The 16,763-nt window shown below is 43.8% G+C and overlaps 1 protein-coding gene and 1 long non-coding RNA gene across 7 annotated transcripts in view; one reads left to right on the forward strand and one right to left on the reverse strand.

The window, feature by feature from the left end:
- LOC140899780 (uncharacterized) overlaps window positions 1–9,245 on the forward strand; it is a 57,674-nt gene extending 48,429 nt beyond the window's left edge. Inside the window, exon 5 of the long non-coding RNA XR_012155444.1 lies at window positions 8,576–9,245. This is a non-coding gene — a long non-coding RNA (uncharacterized lncRNA). The remainder of the gene's footprint in view (window positions 1–8,575) is intronic.
- Window positions 1–16,763, reverse strand: part of SLC43A2 (solute carrier family 43 member 2) — a 75,551-nt gene that overhangs the window by 29,750 nt on the left and 29,038 nt on the right. For all 6 annotated transcript variants that reach the window (XM_073315822.1, XM_073315819.1, XM_073315821.1 and 3 more), the window contains 3 exons: window positions 7,721–7,925; window positions 6,381–6,436; window positions 5,213–5,289 (listed from right to left, as the gene is read on the reverse strand). In XM_073315822.1, the coding sequence (XP_073171923.1) occupies window positions 5,213–5,289; window positions 6,381–6,436; window positions 7,721–7,925 (338 nt within the window). The remainder of the gene's footprint in view (window positions 1–5,212; window positions 5,290–6,380; window positions 6,437–7,720; window positions 7,926–16,763) is intronic.

Below are 16,763 nucleotides of genomic sequence, written 5' to 3' on the forward strand. Positions count from 1 at the left end.
AGATACTAACGACAGTGATCATGTCACCTCTTTACCTTCTCTTGGATAAACTAAATATATTGGAGCTTCTTCCATCATGTAAGAGATTTTCCAGATCCAGAATAATTCTTGTACCTCATTTCTAAACTCTTTCCAATCTTGATGTGTGGATTCCAAAACTGGGCACAGTATTCCAGTAATGGTCTCACTGATGCTGTATGCAGTGACAAAAAACACCTACCTACCCCTACACTACATTCCTCTGCTTATGCAACCAAGGATTATGTTAGCCTCTTAGCACTGAGAGCCCATGTTCAGCCAGTCACCACCATGACCTCTATGTCCCTTTAAGAGTAATCACTTTTCAAGATATAGTCCCAATCCTGCACATGTGACTTTATGATTAAAGGCCTAACAAGTGTTTTGAATGCTTGGGGTTGCAGTACTGAGACTTCTCCATGTAAAGAGGAGCTACAAAGTAAAAACAAAGAAAAGCATGTTTGGGTCTTCTTGCTTCCCCATAGTATATGAATGTGACAGGAAAGGGCTATGTATGCTTGGGTTTTTGGGTTGTTTTTTCTTTTATTTTTTTAACATTAGAAATAAAAGTTCTGACTTCCTGGTTTTTGCTGGGAGGACTGGAGAGAATTCATGGGAAATCCCAAGAGACTGAAATTGAGCATCTGGGAGAGGCATTTTTAGTCAATGTCTAAAACTTGGTTTTCTGTTAATAGCTATTTAATTTGAACTCCTTCCAAGCCCTAGAGAAATGTTCACTATGAAAGTATCATTCCATCAAGGCCAGGGGAAGTTCCAGTTCCCCTTCTCCAGGAAAAAAAAAACAAAAACACACAACTTGATATTCCGAATACTGCTTAGTAATAAAGACACTCACAAGGCTGCCCTTCCCCATTACAGAACAGCAGCAAAGGACACAAGCTTGTTTTCTATCCTATTCTCATTTTAAAATACAGCTGTTTTTCTTCTTGATGCTCCCTGCTACAATCTATAAAAGGCCCTCTGTGGTAATTTATCACATATGTTTATCTCCCTGTGCAGAATAGTTTGGCTTGAGCTCCCTGTGCTCTTAGATTCCTGTGTTGCAGTCAGCCACCAGCATGGATTGCTCTGTGTCCATTTACAAATGCCTGCTTACAATGGCTAAATCTAAGTCACTCCCTAGAGATCTCTGCATTGCACTGTAACAGGCAGAGTCTGTCTGACCAGCTTCCCAGAACTGGGAACACCATCACCAGCCATTGTTGCCCTCCCACTCTCCTCCCCAATCTGTCAGCCCTGCAGCTCAGGACATCCAGGAAACACAGATTGAGCAGGCTCAGACATTAGCTTATCAAAGATACTATACAGCCTGCCATTTGTTTTTTATTATATCCCAAGGATTTGTTACAGAGAAGGTTTCAGAATTAGGAGGCAAATTTCATACACAGGGTCCCACATCTTATCCCCCTTTGCCCTGACACAGCTGTTCATATGAAGCATCCTTTCTCAGGCATCATGGGCAGACTTCACCCTCTACCACAGCTGACAGGTAGGACCAACTTACACTTCTCCAGGACTAAGGGCAGCAAGGAGGGTGCCTGACTCACACACATTTGAGGTCAGATAGTATCTTTATGCACCCAGGTGGGGTTCCACCCATTGGCTGGAGTTGATAAGGGTGGAGCCACAGCCCAGGAAACAAGCAACTCATAGCTCAATACCTGTGACCCATCTTGTAAGGGTTGGAAACCTCATCACCATCAGCTACAAAGGATCCACTCCTTTGAGCAGTTAGTCTGAATAAAAATTCATCTTGACAAGTTTCCATCCACTGCCTTTAAAAAACAAAAAACATATGAAGTAGCAACCTTCACCAGAACTATGGCTTCACAGAATTAGCTCTTGCAGCAGAGGGTGAGGCCCCTAGGATTTGCATTCCCAACCTAAGCAGCACTATAGGTCATTGCAATTGGAGGGGTGGTGAAGTCACTTTGTTTTTTCTCAGGACTTACATACACAAACATCTACGCACTCACCAGTCAGTTCCTGTACCAGCCAGAATGGGCTCCTCACACCACATTCAACTCATTAGGTCTGGAGACATTAGTGCAGAAGCATCTGGACTTTGGGCAATGAATATCAAGCTCTTCAGCTCTCCTTACCTAAAGCTCATCTCAGTCTCATTGTTCCCAGCTCACCTCTAAATTCCCTTCTCATTATGATCACACTGTGTATGTAACATCCACACTGCCCCAGAGCAGGAGGCATCCCCTGGTAATGGCAATACCTATATGCACAGCATTCATTCTCTGATTTTCCCCCCCCCTTCTCACACCTTTCTACATACAGCTCATGGGTCACAGCGGGAAAGGGCCCTCACACTAGTTCCCACATTTACATGTATAGCTATTACACGCCCCAAAGAGAATTTATGCAGGCAAATCAGCCTAATGTCTAACTTCCCGATCTATGCATGGAAATGCAAGTTTGGGGGCATAAAGAAACAGGTCCAAAGTTAGAGACAAGTTTTGAAATGCTGGGTCTCTGGCCACAAGATAGGGCTCCTGCTGAGATAAACTGTCATACAAAAGAACTCTGAAGACCACTGCCCCACAGCTCAAGTCACAACTCTGGGTGCAAACTCAGTCCAGATGAGCACTGGCAATCAAAGGTTTACTAATGGTTACTTTTAGAATTGTTTCAGATTCTAACCTTTATTCTTATAAGGCTTTACCTTCACCTCTGAAGACCAGTTTCCTTATTGCTTCTGTTCTCATTTGCGGTGATGAAGGTATTAATAGGCTGCTGGATTTCTCTTTCTATGAAAAGCTATAGACACATGAAATGCTCACTTGCTGTATTATAGAGTGGCAACACCAAGCAGAAAAATATCCTATTACCTGCAATTCATAAGTGTCAGAGCACATCCACTTGCAACCAATGACACTCATATCTAAGCCCCCATAGCATTCCCCAGTGCTCTGACATTGCATCACAGACCTAGCCCCACTTATGAGTGAAAGTGGATTCTGCTCTAGATCAGACTCAGAGCTGCAAGCCTCTCTCACACACCCTCTAAGAGTACTTTGAATTTGGTCATATGGGGAGGAATTTGAAAGAAGCAGAGGAGTGCATAAGGGAGGCCTGCTGTCAGCCTGGTTTATTATTACCAATGTGCACTGCAATAAGTTTGAGCTGCCAGAGAGGACCACAGCTCCTGCAGTTCTCCCCAGGCCTCACCCAGTTACAATTATTTCAGTATAAGAGGGGCCATGCGTGGCATTTTCATTGCTAGTCAGACAGAATATCAGGAAAGAGACAGGTTTCAGAGTAGCAGCCGTGTTAGTCTGTATTCGCAAAACGAAAAGGAGTACTTGTGGCACCTTAGAGACTAACAAATTTATTTGAGCATAAGCTTTCGTGAGCTACAGCTCACTAAAGAGACAGTTAAGGATGCCTACACACAGCCTCTCTCATATAGCATGCAACCTCCATCTCTCCAATAGTGACCCAGATAAACACAAAGTTACCAAACCACCACCCTTGACACTAACATGATATGAGTCACCTTAGCAGCCCCACAGGCTTATTCATGGGCCCCTCCTTGCTGGTGTTTGTCTCCTTATGTTCTGCCTGTGTCATACTCCATTTACCCTGTACACTCTTTGGGTCCAGGACTACAGCCAGGGTTTTCTGAAGTGGGTGTTTCATATGAATTTAGAAGCCAGGCTTTATACACATTTTTGAAACTTTTGGACTATGACTTTACTTGCTATCTAAAGCAGCTGCCACAATTCTGACATTACAATACATACAACAGCATCCATACCCAGCCTCTGCCCATGACAATTCACAGGAACTCAGTCTGTGTGTAACCCATAGGTTAGAGAGAAAATTAAAAACAAGGTGAAAGTGATCTGGGTCCAAACCTTTGAGACATTTTTGATCAAAACAGGTAATATAACTGCTTCTCAAGCAATTTTCTGAGAGATTTTCAGGTCAGAACACCTAGTTCCAGCCACACTAACAAGGGTAAGAGTAATGAGGTGAAAAATTCATTCTCAAATTGGTTGCTGCATCTGCTCCCATCTCTAAGCAACAAGAGCCCCAAAATGCAGAGAGGCAGCAGACTTAGCCACTGGCTGATGTTTGTGCTCCAGTCAATGGACTGAGTAAACAGACATAAGTATGCTGCACAGATGGAGCTGGGCTGGGCATATTTCAACAGCTCAGCACTTCCAAGAAAAAGTCTGTCAGCACCTTGGAGTAATTCTCATTCATATAAAAGGGAAAAGCCCGTTGTGCCAAGGAACTCTCCTTCCCTGTCTAGGGAGGGGTGGGGTAGGGGGAAAAAAAAAAAATCAATCACACAGCCACGCTCAAAAGGAACTGGTCTGTACAAGTACTTGTCCCGCACCTCAGAACAACTCCCTATGCTGTTAATTGCTTTGTTGCTGGTCAATGCAGTACTACAAACAATAGTATCTGCCATTTACAAAAGAACAGTACTTCCCCGCCTTCCTGCCCAAGATTTCATTACATCCTTCAACTTTCAAGAGCCTTGTGCTCCTCCACCTTCTCCTAAGAGTAAGCTAAAGCTAAATTCAGTGCATTACATGTGGACCCTGCTTCAGTCAGCTGCATTGCACATGTGTAAGTGAATGCAGAATCTGGTTCAAAAGACAGAAAAGAGCCTTCTCTTCCCTCTCACCAACTATCCCCACTGGTAAGGGACAGCTGAGCCCTGGGCTAACCATCCAATAGCAAGCTTTTCAAATAGAAGAGTCATAGGCCAACTACCCCATTCATATAAAAAAAATACAGGTGAGCATGAATCTATTCAACTCAGCAAACAATGAAGGATCCACTCGGCACCTTCCTGCCAGTTCAGTTCACCAGATAGCTAAGGGGTTCTCAAACTGGGGGTCATAAGGTTATTACATGGGGGTCATGAGCAGTCACTCTCTACCCCCAAACCCCATTTTGCCTCCAGCATTTATAACAGTTGTTAAATGGGTTTTTAATTTATAAGGGGGGGGCCCACACTCAGAGGCTGTGTGTGAAAGCGGTCACCAATACAAAAGTTTGAGAACCACGGACCTAGATAATGGGAAAATAATATCTCCCTATTCCCTATAGGTGGGGCCTTGCAAAGAACTGTGGGGTGGAAGCCAAAGAGGATAAATGAAGGGAGGGCAGATTCACAATTGCTCACATAACTCTCTTCACTTACCGTAAGTGAGGTAAAGGTCATGCACATTCCACCAAAGCCATTCAGAGCCAGTGAGATGAAGATCAGCACTGACAGTGCTGCAGTGGAAAAAACAAGAGCATTTACTGGATGGAATCACAGTGTCCCCAAAATCCTGGTTCCAACAAGTAGAATTTTGGCAGGACTGAGCCAACGTCCTGCACAGAGTGAAAGGCTCCATCCAAACTGGCTCATTCTAGATGCACACTGTTCATTCTAAGCTAAGGTCACAGGGAAAGAACTTCAGGTACTAGGAGAATCAGAATTCAGTGTGAGCACCAGTTTGCAGAGCCGTGGACACTCGTTTTTCTCTGGGATGTGTGGGAGCCCAAGGTCTCTTCTCCTCCCCCTGCTGAACTGTCTCACTGGTCAGCATTGGTCTCAAAAGGAAAATTTACTTTTTAGAACTGGGCTCCAGGGACTACCTCACTATCTCAGCTAGAGGATATGGCTATATTTACCCTGGGGCTGGGGAAGCCTTGAACATTCAGCATTGGTTACTGCCCCTTTCTTAATTCTGGAGGAACCTTTCAACGTTTTTTCTTAAACTTCTCACTGTGAGCTCACCACTGCTGAGGCATCTTACCCTGGCAAAAAAGAGTGAAGCTGGGAAAGACACAGCTGCCTCAGAGCCACCTTTGATACTGCTAAGCAGGGGACCGTACAAGCAGCACAGCCCAGAATCTTCCCTCTGGAGACCAGGCTTAATGCCCCCTCAACACACCACGGGGCTCTGTATCTCACTTGTCAATGGCAGGCCTGGTCTGCAGTGCAAGGTTATTAGACTTTATACGTGATACAAAGCAGGCGGGTAAGAACACTGGCAGGTTTTGGGTTTCTTTTTTTTTTTTTAAACTTTTTGCTCACAGGGTTCTTGGGATATGGGACTCTGGCTGCATTCCCATCAGTGCTTACAAGAGGAGCTGGGCCTGCCTTTGAGACACTGCACCCTCCCACAAGGCAATAAGCAAAGTTTGTTCTGTACTTCTTTGGGGTGATCTCTTTAGCTCACTGAGGACACTATAATCAGAGTATGTGCCCTTATTTTAGGGTTCTCTGCACACTACAGCCCCCAGTTACTAGCTGAACCTTTCAGAAGTGCAAGAACCCCAAGACCCTTTCAATAGAGTCTACAGAGCTCAGTACTTACAATTTGGGTTGCTAGCACCATACGCGATCATCACACAGGACACAGCAAAGCAGGTACTGAAACAGAATTGAAGCCTTTAACCGCATGAAAGAAAGTGGGTTACACTCTCCCAGTGCCTGGCTAAGGCCGAGACTTTGAGAGTTAATTGGCTGAAGCAGAATCGGGATAAGATGGAAGGGTTGCAGATGGTTTGGAGACAAAAATCTAGAGTAATGGGTGAAAGTTGTTCATGCACCTTCTATGGGTATTGAAGGGTCAACCTTTCCCAATGCAAAAAACTCAGACCTGAGGTCCTAACAGGTTCTGAATTTTCAGGCAGTGTCCCATAGGGTCTTCCCAAACTTCACCTGCATGTGACAAGGAGACTGCAACCACCTTTCCCCTAAGACATGGCTCTACTCACATCTATCCAGACTTCAGTCCCCTCCAGGTTGGTTTACTGTAAAGCAGCAGCTTGTCTGAAGAGCATTCAGAGCCTTCACCTGCCCACCTCCCAAGTGAGGCAGGTCAATGAGCACAAATACCTGCCCTCAGTGCTTTGCACAAGGTACTGGCTCAGTTCCAGGTGCAATTCACATTGTCTAGGTCTGTAAGTATTCTAACTGTCTGGAACCCAGTTACCCAAGAAAGCACTTCTCCCCTGCACTCTGTCACAGCAACTGTTAATACCAACTCCACATGATCATTTGAGACAGGAAGTGATGCATATTGTTCCTTTGCCACTTGAAAGCACAAGGGAAGCTTTAGACAGGCAATATGCAATTAACTCTGGACCAAATGGGGTAACATCCAGTTCTTGCAAGTCATGTGGGATGGGATAATTTAGTAACCACAAGCAAGACAGATCTTGTTTTCTTGTGTGATATAGCACCATGCTGGGGCATTGACTTAGTATCAGCTTGACTCCCACCCCTACTGACACAGTGGAAGAGTTCTTCTCTCCCCCCAGGACCTCGTTTCCTAGGGAATTCAGAAGTCAGAAACTCTAGGAACATGGATGTAAGTCCCCTCCTCTTCTCCTTATAGGGAGATTCAACATGCTAAATGAGTTCACCTGTCAGCCTCAGTCCTATCCTGTTCATGGCTGATGGAGCTCTGGGAGATTTCCAGTCCAGTCCAACAGCAAACAGGCTCTATTTTCCTGATGTCCATTTTACAAAGACAACAATAGTGGTCAGAGACCATGGAGATGATGAGAGCCCTGGTGACAGGCATGGGACAAGAACCTGAGTAGAATGAGCTGCTTGCTAGAAACCACTGAACTGTGGACTAAGCAGAACCTGTGGCTCAAAATTAACTTCTAGTTTTGAAACAGTTGGAACAGGCTTCATGACACCAACCTGCCAAGCAGACGCAGTTTGCGAGGACCATATTTGTCCATGACAATCCCAAGAGGCAGAGTGATTGCACTCAGCAAGAAGGATCCAATAGTAAAAGCCAGGTTCAGCATTTCGTCCTGCTCCTGGCAGATGAGCCACCCATTGATCCGAATCACAGCTTCCTGCTCTGTCCTGTTTTCATGTGCAGAGCTGGTGGTAAAATTATCTAGATGGGATAAAAGAGAAACATTGTTATAGTGTAGCGAGGAAGACAGAGCACTAAACCCAGTTACAAAAAGAGGGGCAAGTAGAACAGCCCTGCACATGGGCTGTTGCAACAAAAGGCACAGATCACAATTGCCTAGATACACAGTCAATTTACCCATCTTAATCCAGAATAAAGGTATGCACACAGATTTTCACCAAGATTACCAGACGTGTGAATTACAACCCATACAATTATTTCTGTTCTAGTCACTGGGTAGACAAGCCCTTAGTCTAAAACAATCATTTGAAAGCCTGACATTCAGATGAGCTATGTCACCTCAACTCCCTGCACTGTGATAGGAGCAGTTTAAGAACAGCCAGTCTTAATAGATGAATCTCCAGTTTTAGGCCTGACTCTCCAAGAGGGTGATTCAATAGCCTCCCAGGCCACTTATTCCATTGCCCCAATTGTTCTTCTAGTTATGAACCTTCCAAGCTCCCTGGATGACAGGGAAGGATGGCTCATCTGGGTTCTCTATATACTTGTAGACAGTTCTCCTTTCCCCAGACTTAAAATTTTCAATTCTCTTAACTCCCAAATTGTATTGTACAAAACATTGATCGTTTTTCTCTCTCGCTTTTTTTTTCCCCCCTCTCTCTTGCCTTCAGGTGAAGAACGCCAGCTGTGAACTCCCCTATAGAATGAAGTTTGTTATTTATCTTACACAAAATGGCAACTATGGAATCAGGGCAGTTCGAAAAGGAGTTCAACATAAACCCATCTCTGTTTACATGAGTGCTTTCGCTGCCTCTTTCATTCTCTTGCAACAACATCCCAGAAAGGTTTTAAAGTTCTAAAAAGAAAGCATGCTGCATGATATTTTAATTAATATAAATTGCTGATGCACTCCTACATATTTCTATTTTCTGGCAGGATCAATTTTCAAGTCAAGTAAGCTTTGTTAGCATGACAAGGGACTTGGTCTTTCCCCAGCTGGAGAAAATCAATGTCATATAGAACTTTTCTATTGTATTCAATAACTGAAACTGCCTTCATGATAGTAAATATTGCCAAAGCTGACAAAGTTTAACATTCGAAGTTTAGAAATTTTTTTTAAATGCATGAATATATAGGAGAATGGTGCCCAAAATTGAACTCATTCCTTAGTGAGATCTAATCCGCCAAGAAAAAAGGAATCATCTTGTGAGAGAGACTGCTGAATATGACATTTGCCTTTTGCTACAGCATTACCAAAACTATGCCTTTCATCATGCTCTCTAATCCTAGTGGTCCCACTGCCCAGCCACCCTGCAAGTCAGGCTTTAGTATATTTCCCTCTTACCAGAGCCTCTATACCTTTGCAGAATTTAGTTATTGAGTTCAAACTAGTTCTACAAGGTTGTGCTGTGGTTTTAGTTCTATCTGCCAAACTGATTACTCCCAGCTTTGTATCAACTGGAAATAAACTCTGCTCTACCCTCCAGGTTTCAAATACCTACACATATTTGGTGACTGGGAAGGTGCCTTCTACATGCACATACCTAATATACAAGCACAGGTGCTCCACAGAAGTACTGGAGTGTCTCTACCTTATTTCATCTAGGTTCTCTCATTAGCACTTTTACTAATGGGGTCTCAGGCTTCCCCTGGCCAGGAACAACAAGTTTTGACCTATTCTTCCTCTTTGTTATTCGCACCAATATTTATAAACCTTTATCCTGTCCCCTCTCTGTTGCCTGTTTTCCATGTCTTCATGTCCAGTTCCTTTGTCCATGTGACCCATTTTTTGTTTTTGGCCCTATCAGCACCCATTCTACAAGTGCAGAATGGAGACGGAATCACAGTGCCCCAGCAGCAATCTCACCACAGCTGGCACAGAGAAATCACCCCCTCATTTGAGATGTTCTTCACAAAAGAATTTCACATTTAGTGCAAATACTGAAGACCGGATCCAAGCCCTACCAGACTCCCATCTCCTGCATCTCACAGTACTTTATAAACTATAAGCTTTACAACTCTCCTGTGAGAGAGGCAAGGGATACAAAGGGGTCACTTCACCCAGATCCTCAATGCTTTGGGCTATCTGCAGAGATAAGGTCATAGGAAACAGATGTGGGTGAAAGGTTAAACTCAGACAAACAAGAATTAGACAAAACAGAAATGAATTCCCTGTGTCAGCACTCTATTAAGATAGCTGCAGCGCTTAGTTGTGGGCTAGGAGGGAGGGTGGGAGAAACATAGGCAATGCAGTGACCTTATAACTTTTGATTATGCATGTCAAACAGTCTGGGAGCTCTCCGCAGGAGAAAAAGAAAACAGAACAGGCAATACTTAACAACAACAATGAATGAACCACCATTAATGTTATTAGTGTTTATCCTTGCAACACAGACACTCATCATGCACTCCAATGAGAGGGACACACAAGCGTGAAGGGCAGACAAAGAGGGCAGTAATGTGGGGCACAGTCTTGGGAACAGTGGCCGGATTCCCGTTGAGATTAAATGGACTCTGTACAGGTCACTCAGCCAGAAATGTTTGGGAGCAGGGGTGCTGCACTTCAATTTGTGCCTCTGTAAATCATCTGGTTTTGTGTCTGCCTCAGAGGAAGACCCAGCTAATAGTACCAGGTAGAAACTAAGACACCACCTTATTGCAGAAAAATAGGAATTGCCCAGAGCAATTAAAGAAAACACAACAAAGTAAAATCAAAGTTGTTTAACTAGGGGCTCTGCATTTTGTTATTCAATGACCCTTTCAATGGTTTCTACACAAAAAATAGACCAGTGTATACAGGATATGCATGTCAGAAGATCAATCTGAACCTGTTCCATTTGGGAGAGTAAATTGAATAATTGAATTGAATAATGGAGAGGTCCAGATGCACTGTACCCCTGAGAGGTCTCACACTATCAATCAACAGATAGGAATTAGCACCATCACATGACAAGGAGCTAGGATGAGATTACCCTGAATAGAAACTGGATATCTACTTTTAGGTGCCTGGCTACAGCAAATACTCCAATTCTCACTCACACACAGCTCACACCCTGATGTGGACCATTGCATGGCAATATCACAGTGCCAGTCTCGATCTCTCGTGACTCTGCAGAATCTGACAGCACCACCCTTTCTGAACTCTTCAGCCAGCGCCCATTTGCACCAAACAACATTTTAGGGTGTTCCTGAGCATGAAGTTCAGGAAGCTACAATTTGAATATATCAGAACAGAGATGTAGCCTGAACTCTGTTACACACTAGAGCAGTTTCAGATCCTTATTAAGAGAAACAACCAGCTAGTATCAGCAGTAATAAGATGACTCATTGCAGCCAACAGTTATTCCATTTACAGAACCTCCAATACCAGCTGCAGAACAACAGCAGCCTCACAGCCTAAGAACCAGCTCAAATTATTTAAACTCTTCAAGGATGAGGGAACTCAGGTGCAACAAAAGCCCTGCAGTGCCCATCAGAATTTGGTCATTTCTGGACCTGCATTCCCCTCCCCACTGCAAAAAAACTAGCATGTAGTTCCCTAGACCAAAAGTTAAGTATTCCATAAGAAGGTCGTTCAGTAACTCCCCTTTGCTAACTTCTCTATGCACCCTAAGCAAACAGTCACACCAGGGATGAACTTGGCCCTCCTAACAATGGTAACTGCCATCTCAAATCTTTTGGGTCAGAAAGATTTAAGCAACTTAGTCTAGAATCCATGGTGGGGGGGAAAGCGGGGAGAAAGACAACAGCTGGGAGATGGAGGGTTCCAACACATGCAGACTTTCTAATCTCAGATTGCTTTTGCAACACATACTTATAAAAACAGGTCAGGTGCCCAACCGTCTCTCATTCCTGTTTTTGCTTCCCATATTTTCTTTGATTTCTCAGACAACGCATGTAGAAAACTAGAGTGAAGGGGCTGTGTATGGGTGAACAACTGACTTGCAATACACAGGTTTCCTGTGTCCATAAGAATTTGGCTTATCTTTTTAGTACTTTATGCTTTACACTCTAAATTTACAAAAAGAAAAGGAGGACTTGTGGCACCTTAGAGACTAACAAATTTATTTGAGCATAAGCTTTCGTGAGCTATAGCTCACTTCATCGGATGCATTCAGTGAACTGCATCCGATGAAGTGAGCTGTAGCTCACGAAAGCTTATGCTCAAATAAAGTCGTTAGTCTCTAAGGTGCCACAAGTCCTCCTTTTCTTTTTGCGAATACAGACTAACACGGCTGCTACTCTGAAACCCTAAATTTAGTTTGTTCTCCAACCCATAACATGCACTCTGTCCACTTATACCATTATGATGAGCTTCCAGTTGATAGAATTTCCCTCCACCTGGATATTCAGACTTTCAATGTTAATTTTAAAAACTCCCCCGCACAGTATGATCGTGTGTTGCTGAGACAGTTACATGGTACCAACATCTTTCTCCTTTTACTGTGATTTCAGTAACAAGTGCTTTGCAATTCAGTAAAAACAGAACATTGCCACACAAATCAAACATTTACCATGTTTATTAGATTAATCATCGCAGAGTCACATGTCTGGCCTTTCCACAAATAGGTCACTTCAAACTGCTTGATTTGTAAGAGCCACTCATGGCTGCAGACTGTGGATATGTGTACACAGCAACTAGAGACATGAGGCTGACCTGTGCTGGCTCATGGGGGTTGGACTGTGGGGCTGTTTCATTGTTGTGTAGACATCCAAGCTCGGGCTGAAGCCTGAGCTCAGGCACCCTCCCATCTTGCAGGTCCTATAGCCAAAGCTCCAGCCTGAGCTTGGAAGCCTACACAGCAATAAAAGAACCCTGCAGCAGGAGCCCAAGTCGGCTGTCACAGGCCAGCCGCAGGTTTTCCTTTGCGGTGTAGACACACCCTCACTCTGACGGGCTCCACAGCTTTAGTTTAGTGCTAAATTCCAAACATGAGTTAAAAGGCAACATTTTCCTTCTACTTTTTTGCATTACAGACCCATCAAGTTGTAATTCAATTACTACTTTTTAAATCACCTTTTTGGTATCCTGCAAACCTAACTAGCTCTTTATCTCTGCTCCTTGTGAGCAGATTATAATATACCTTGAAAAGACCTTGATCATCAGCCTCCCAACTCATATCAGAAAAAATGCAGCAATTTATGGCCCTGAACACATCAGGCTTCAGAGTCCCCAGTAACTGCCAGTAAAGGCTGCACATCCAGATAAAGCGTGCAGAATCAGCAGTCACTCAATGGGAAAAGTGCAAGTTCAAATAGTTTTGAAGGGCAATTAATAGTAAAATTAAAAGTGGAGCAAAGTGTCACTATTAGATTCCTAGCCAGTTTAGTCCAAATGCACCTATCAGAAAGTGCCCAAGGATGGCATCTAGCCCAGGACAGGAGTCCTCCACTCACCAACCTCATCACAGAACTCACTCTTTCCTAAGGCAGTTTTACACTTAAAATGCTGCAGCAACACGGCTGCATCACTGTAGTGCTTCAGTGAAGATGCTACTACTCCGACAGGAGAGTTTCTCCCATCAGCATAGTTAATCCACCTCCACAAGAGGCGGCAGCTGTGTCAATGGGAGAAGCCTTCCTGTAGACATAGCGCTGTCTACACTGGTCTGGTATAAACTGTGTTGCTCAGGGGTGTGGATTTTTCAAAGCCCTGAGTAACAGTTATACTGACGCAAGTCTATAACGTAGACCTGGCCTAAATAGTTTGTTACTTTGATTCTCTTACTTTTTCAGGAATTCCTCAGTCAGCATGGATTCACCCAGGGCAAGTCATGCTTGACTAATCTAATTGCCTTCTATGACACGATAATTGGCTCTGTGGATGAAGGGAAAGCGGTGGACATGTTGTTCCTTGACTTTAGCAAAGCTTCTGACACGGTCTCCCACAGTATTCTTGCCAGCAAGTTAAAGAAGTATGGGCTGGATGAATGGACTATAAGGTGGATAGAAAGCTGGCCAGATGTCGGGCTCAACGGGTAGTGATCAATGGCTCCATGTCTAGTTGGCAGCCGGTATCAAGTGGAGTGCCCCAAGGGTCAGTCCTGTGGCCGGTTTTGTTCAATATCTTCATAAATGATCTGGAGGATGGTGCGGATTGCACCCTCAGCAAGTTTGCAGATGACACTAAACTGGGAGGAGAGGTAGATACGCTAGAGGGTAGGGATAGGATACAGAGGGACCTAGACAAATTGAAGGATTGGGCCAAAAGAAATCTGATGATGTTCAACAAGGACAAGTGCAGGGTCCTGCACTTAGGACGGAAGAATCCCATGCACCGCTACAGACTAGGGACCGAATGGCTCCGCAGCAGCTCTGCAGAAAAGGACCTAGGGGTTACAGTGGACGAGAAACTGGATATGAGTCAACAGTGTGCCCTTGTTGCCAAGAAGGCCAATGGCATTTTGAGATGTATACGTAGGGGCATTGCCAGCAGATCGAGGGACGTGATCATTCCCCTCTATTCGACATTGGTGAGGCCTCATCTGGAGTACTGTGTCCAGTTTTGGGCCCCACACTGCAAGAAGGATGTGGAAAAATTGGAAAGAGTCCAGCAGAGGGCAACAAAAAATGATTAGGGGACTGGAACACATGACTTATGAGGAGAAGCTGAGGGAACTGGGCATGTTTAGTCTGCGGAAGAGAAGAATAAGAGGGGGATTTGATAGCTGCTTTTAAACTACCTGAAAGGTGGATCCAAAGAGGATGGCTCTAGACTGTTCTCAGTGGTAGCAGATGACAGAACAAGGAGTAATGGTCTCAAGTTGCAGTGGGGAAGATTTAGGCTGGATATTAGGAAAAACTTTTTTACTAGGAGGGTGGTGAAACACTGGAATGCATTACCTAGGGAGGTGGTGGACTCTCCTTCCTTAGAAGTTTTTAAGGTCAGGCTTGACAAAGCCCTGGCTGGGATGATTTAATTGGGGATCGGTCCTCCTTTCAGCAGTGGGTTGGACTAGATGACCTCCGAGGTCCCTTCCAACCCTGATATTCTATGATCCCCATTTTCCTTTTTTAAATAAGGCTACCAAGGAATCCATAGTCTCCCCCTTGGCAGAGCATCTGGATGGAGATCCATATCATGCCTGGAAGGATTTCTGCTATGAAAAAAGCCAGGCTTTTTCTGAATTACAGCCCCTTTCAGGACTGATGTTGAAATCTCCAGAAACAAGTCTGCAAAGGGGACAAGGTCTAACTCTCTGCCTTTAGTCTGGAGGGATCACAAGGAACAGAGTTTTTGCTGATGAGAGGGAAAGCCCTGCTAGTAATCTTTAGCTAATTAGGAAATTTTCTATGCAATAGTCACGTGTGAGCAGAAGAGTCTGAATGACAAATGTTCAAAGGTTAAAAGTTATAAATTTTATTCCCCTGCCAATCTTTAGCTAGAAATCCCTCTCCTGTTTATATCTAACTATCCTGGCAAGGGCTACTGGTTGTAAATATTACTGGGTTATGCTGGGAAAAGGGGTCACCTACAGCACTTAATTCCAGTTAAATCAATGGGCTTAGGCAGATGAGAGAAGTTGGTTGAATTCAAGCCCATCTACTGAGGCTCTTATAACAGTATCCATCACAGTAGCATAGTTCCCATCACACAGGGAAACTGAAGGAAAATGATAGGGGAGTCTGGAAGTGGCCAAAAACTAAATGAGATCTTTGGGAAACCTAATTGCCTTTGAGCTTATACATCTTTTCCCCATTTAGTAGTTGTGATTATAGGCATCAGAATAAATAATTCCTAGGATAGGAAAGGGTGGAAAGAGGGAGAGAGAAAGAAAGAGCACTGATCATAATTGATCGATGGAACTCACTGCCCCAAGATATCATTGAGACCAAGAATTTAGCAGAATTCTAAAAGGATCAGACATTTATACAGATAAAGAGAACATTAGTTATATTAGATAGTAGTTATATAAAAGATATGGCTTATGCACTGAGGCATGAGTTAGCTACTGACAAAGTGAGGAAAAAACTTCCCCTGTGAGCAAGCTATCTCATCATTTTCCATGATGGAGGTTTAACACCTTCCTCTGAAACATCTGGCATTGGCCACTCTTGGAGACAAGACTAGGTAGACCATTGTTTTAAACTAGTCTGGCAATTTCTATGGTATGGAAAACTGTCAGGACAGAAAGTATGTTAGAATATCACTGAGTTGGGAAGAATTTTGCGGGAGGAGGGGCAGGATGGGCAGAATATGGCAAAAAAAAAAATAATAATCAAAAAGGATTACTTGGGGCTCACAATAAAGTTGGGTCCTGGCTAATTTGGGAGCCTGATGCAGGGGAGAGTATAAAAATCCAATGTTTCTGCTTAAAGAAGTGGAACTCTGGATAAGTTAACTAGGTTATTCCATGTAGATCTGCTGAGCCTCAACTCACCAGCACACAGCTGAGAGAAAACTTGCAATACCGCCTGCTGTCTTTCACTATCATACAAAATGGAATTTTCTAGAATAGTTAACTCAACCCAGGAAGCTTAGAAGAACTTGATGGTGGATAAAAAAATGTGAACAGCTATCTAATTGGCAATCAACTCTTTATACCTTGTGCACAGGGAAGTACCATGGAAAACATGTAAATAATGAAAGGGCTCATGTCTACACCACAACTGAACACCAATGGCTGGCCCATGTCAGCTGAAGGACCCTCCAGTCTGAGCCTAAATGCAATTAAACAGCCCCACAGCTGACTCAGATTTGCAGGACTTGAGCTGACACAGGCCAGCCCAGCCTGTGTCGGCTAATTTTAGTCACTAATTTTAGTGGTGTCACCTAACAAATGGAGGTAAGAACATAAATATCCCAGATAAGCAACAGCTGGGGTGCGAAGCATGAATAAACAGAGCTTTATTCACACA

The sequence above is a fragment of the Lepidochelys kempii genome, chromosome 17 (genome assembly GCF_965140265.1).
Source record: "Lepidochelys kempii isolate rLepKem1 chromosome 17, rLepKem1.hap2, whole genome shotgun sequence".
Taxonomy (NCBI): Eukaryota; Metazoa; Chordata; order Testudines; family Cheloniidae; genus Lepidochelys; species Lepidochelys kempii.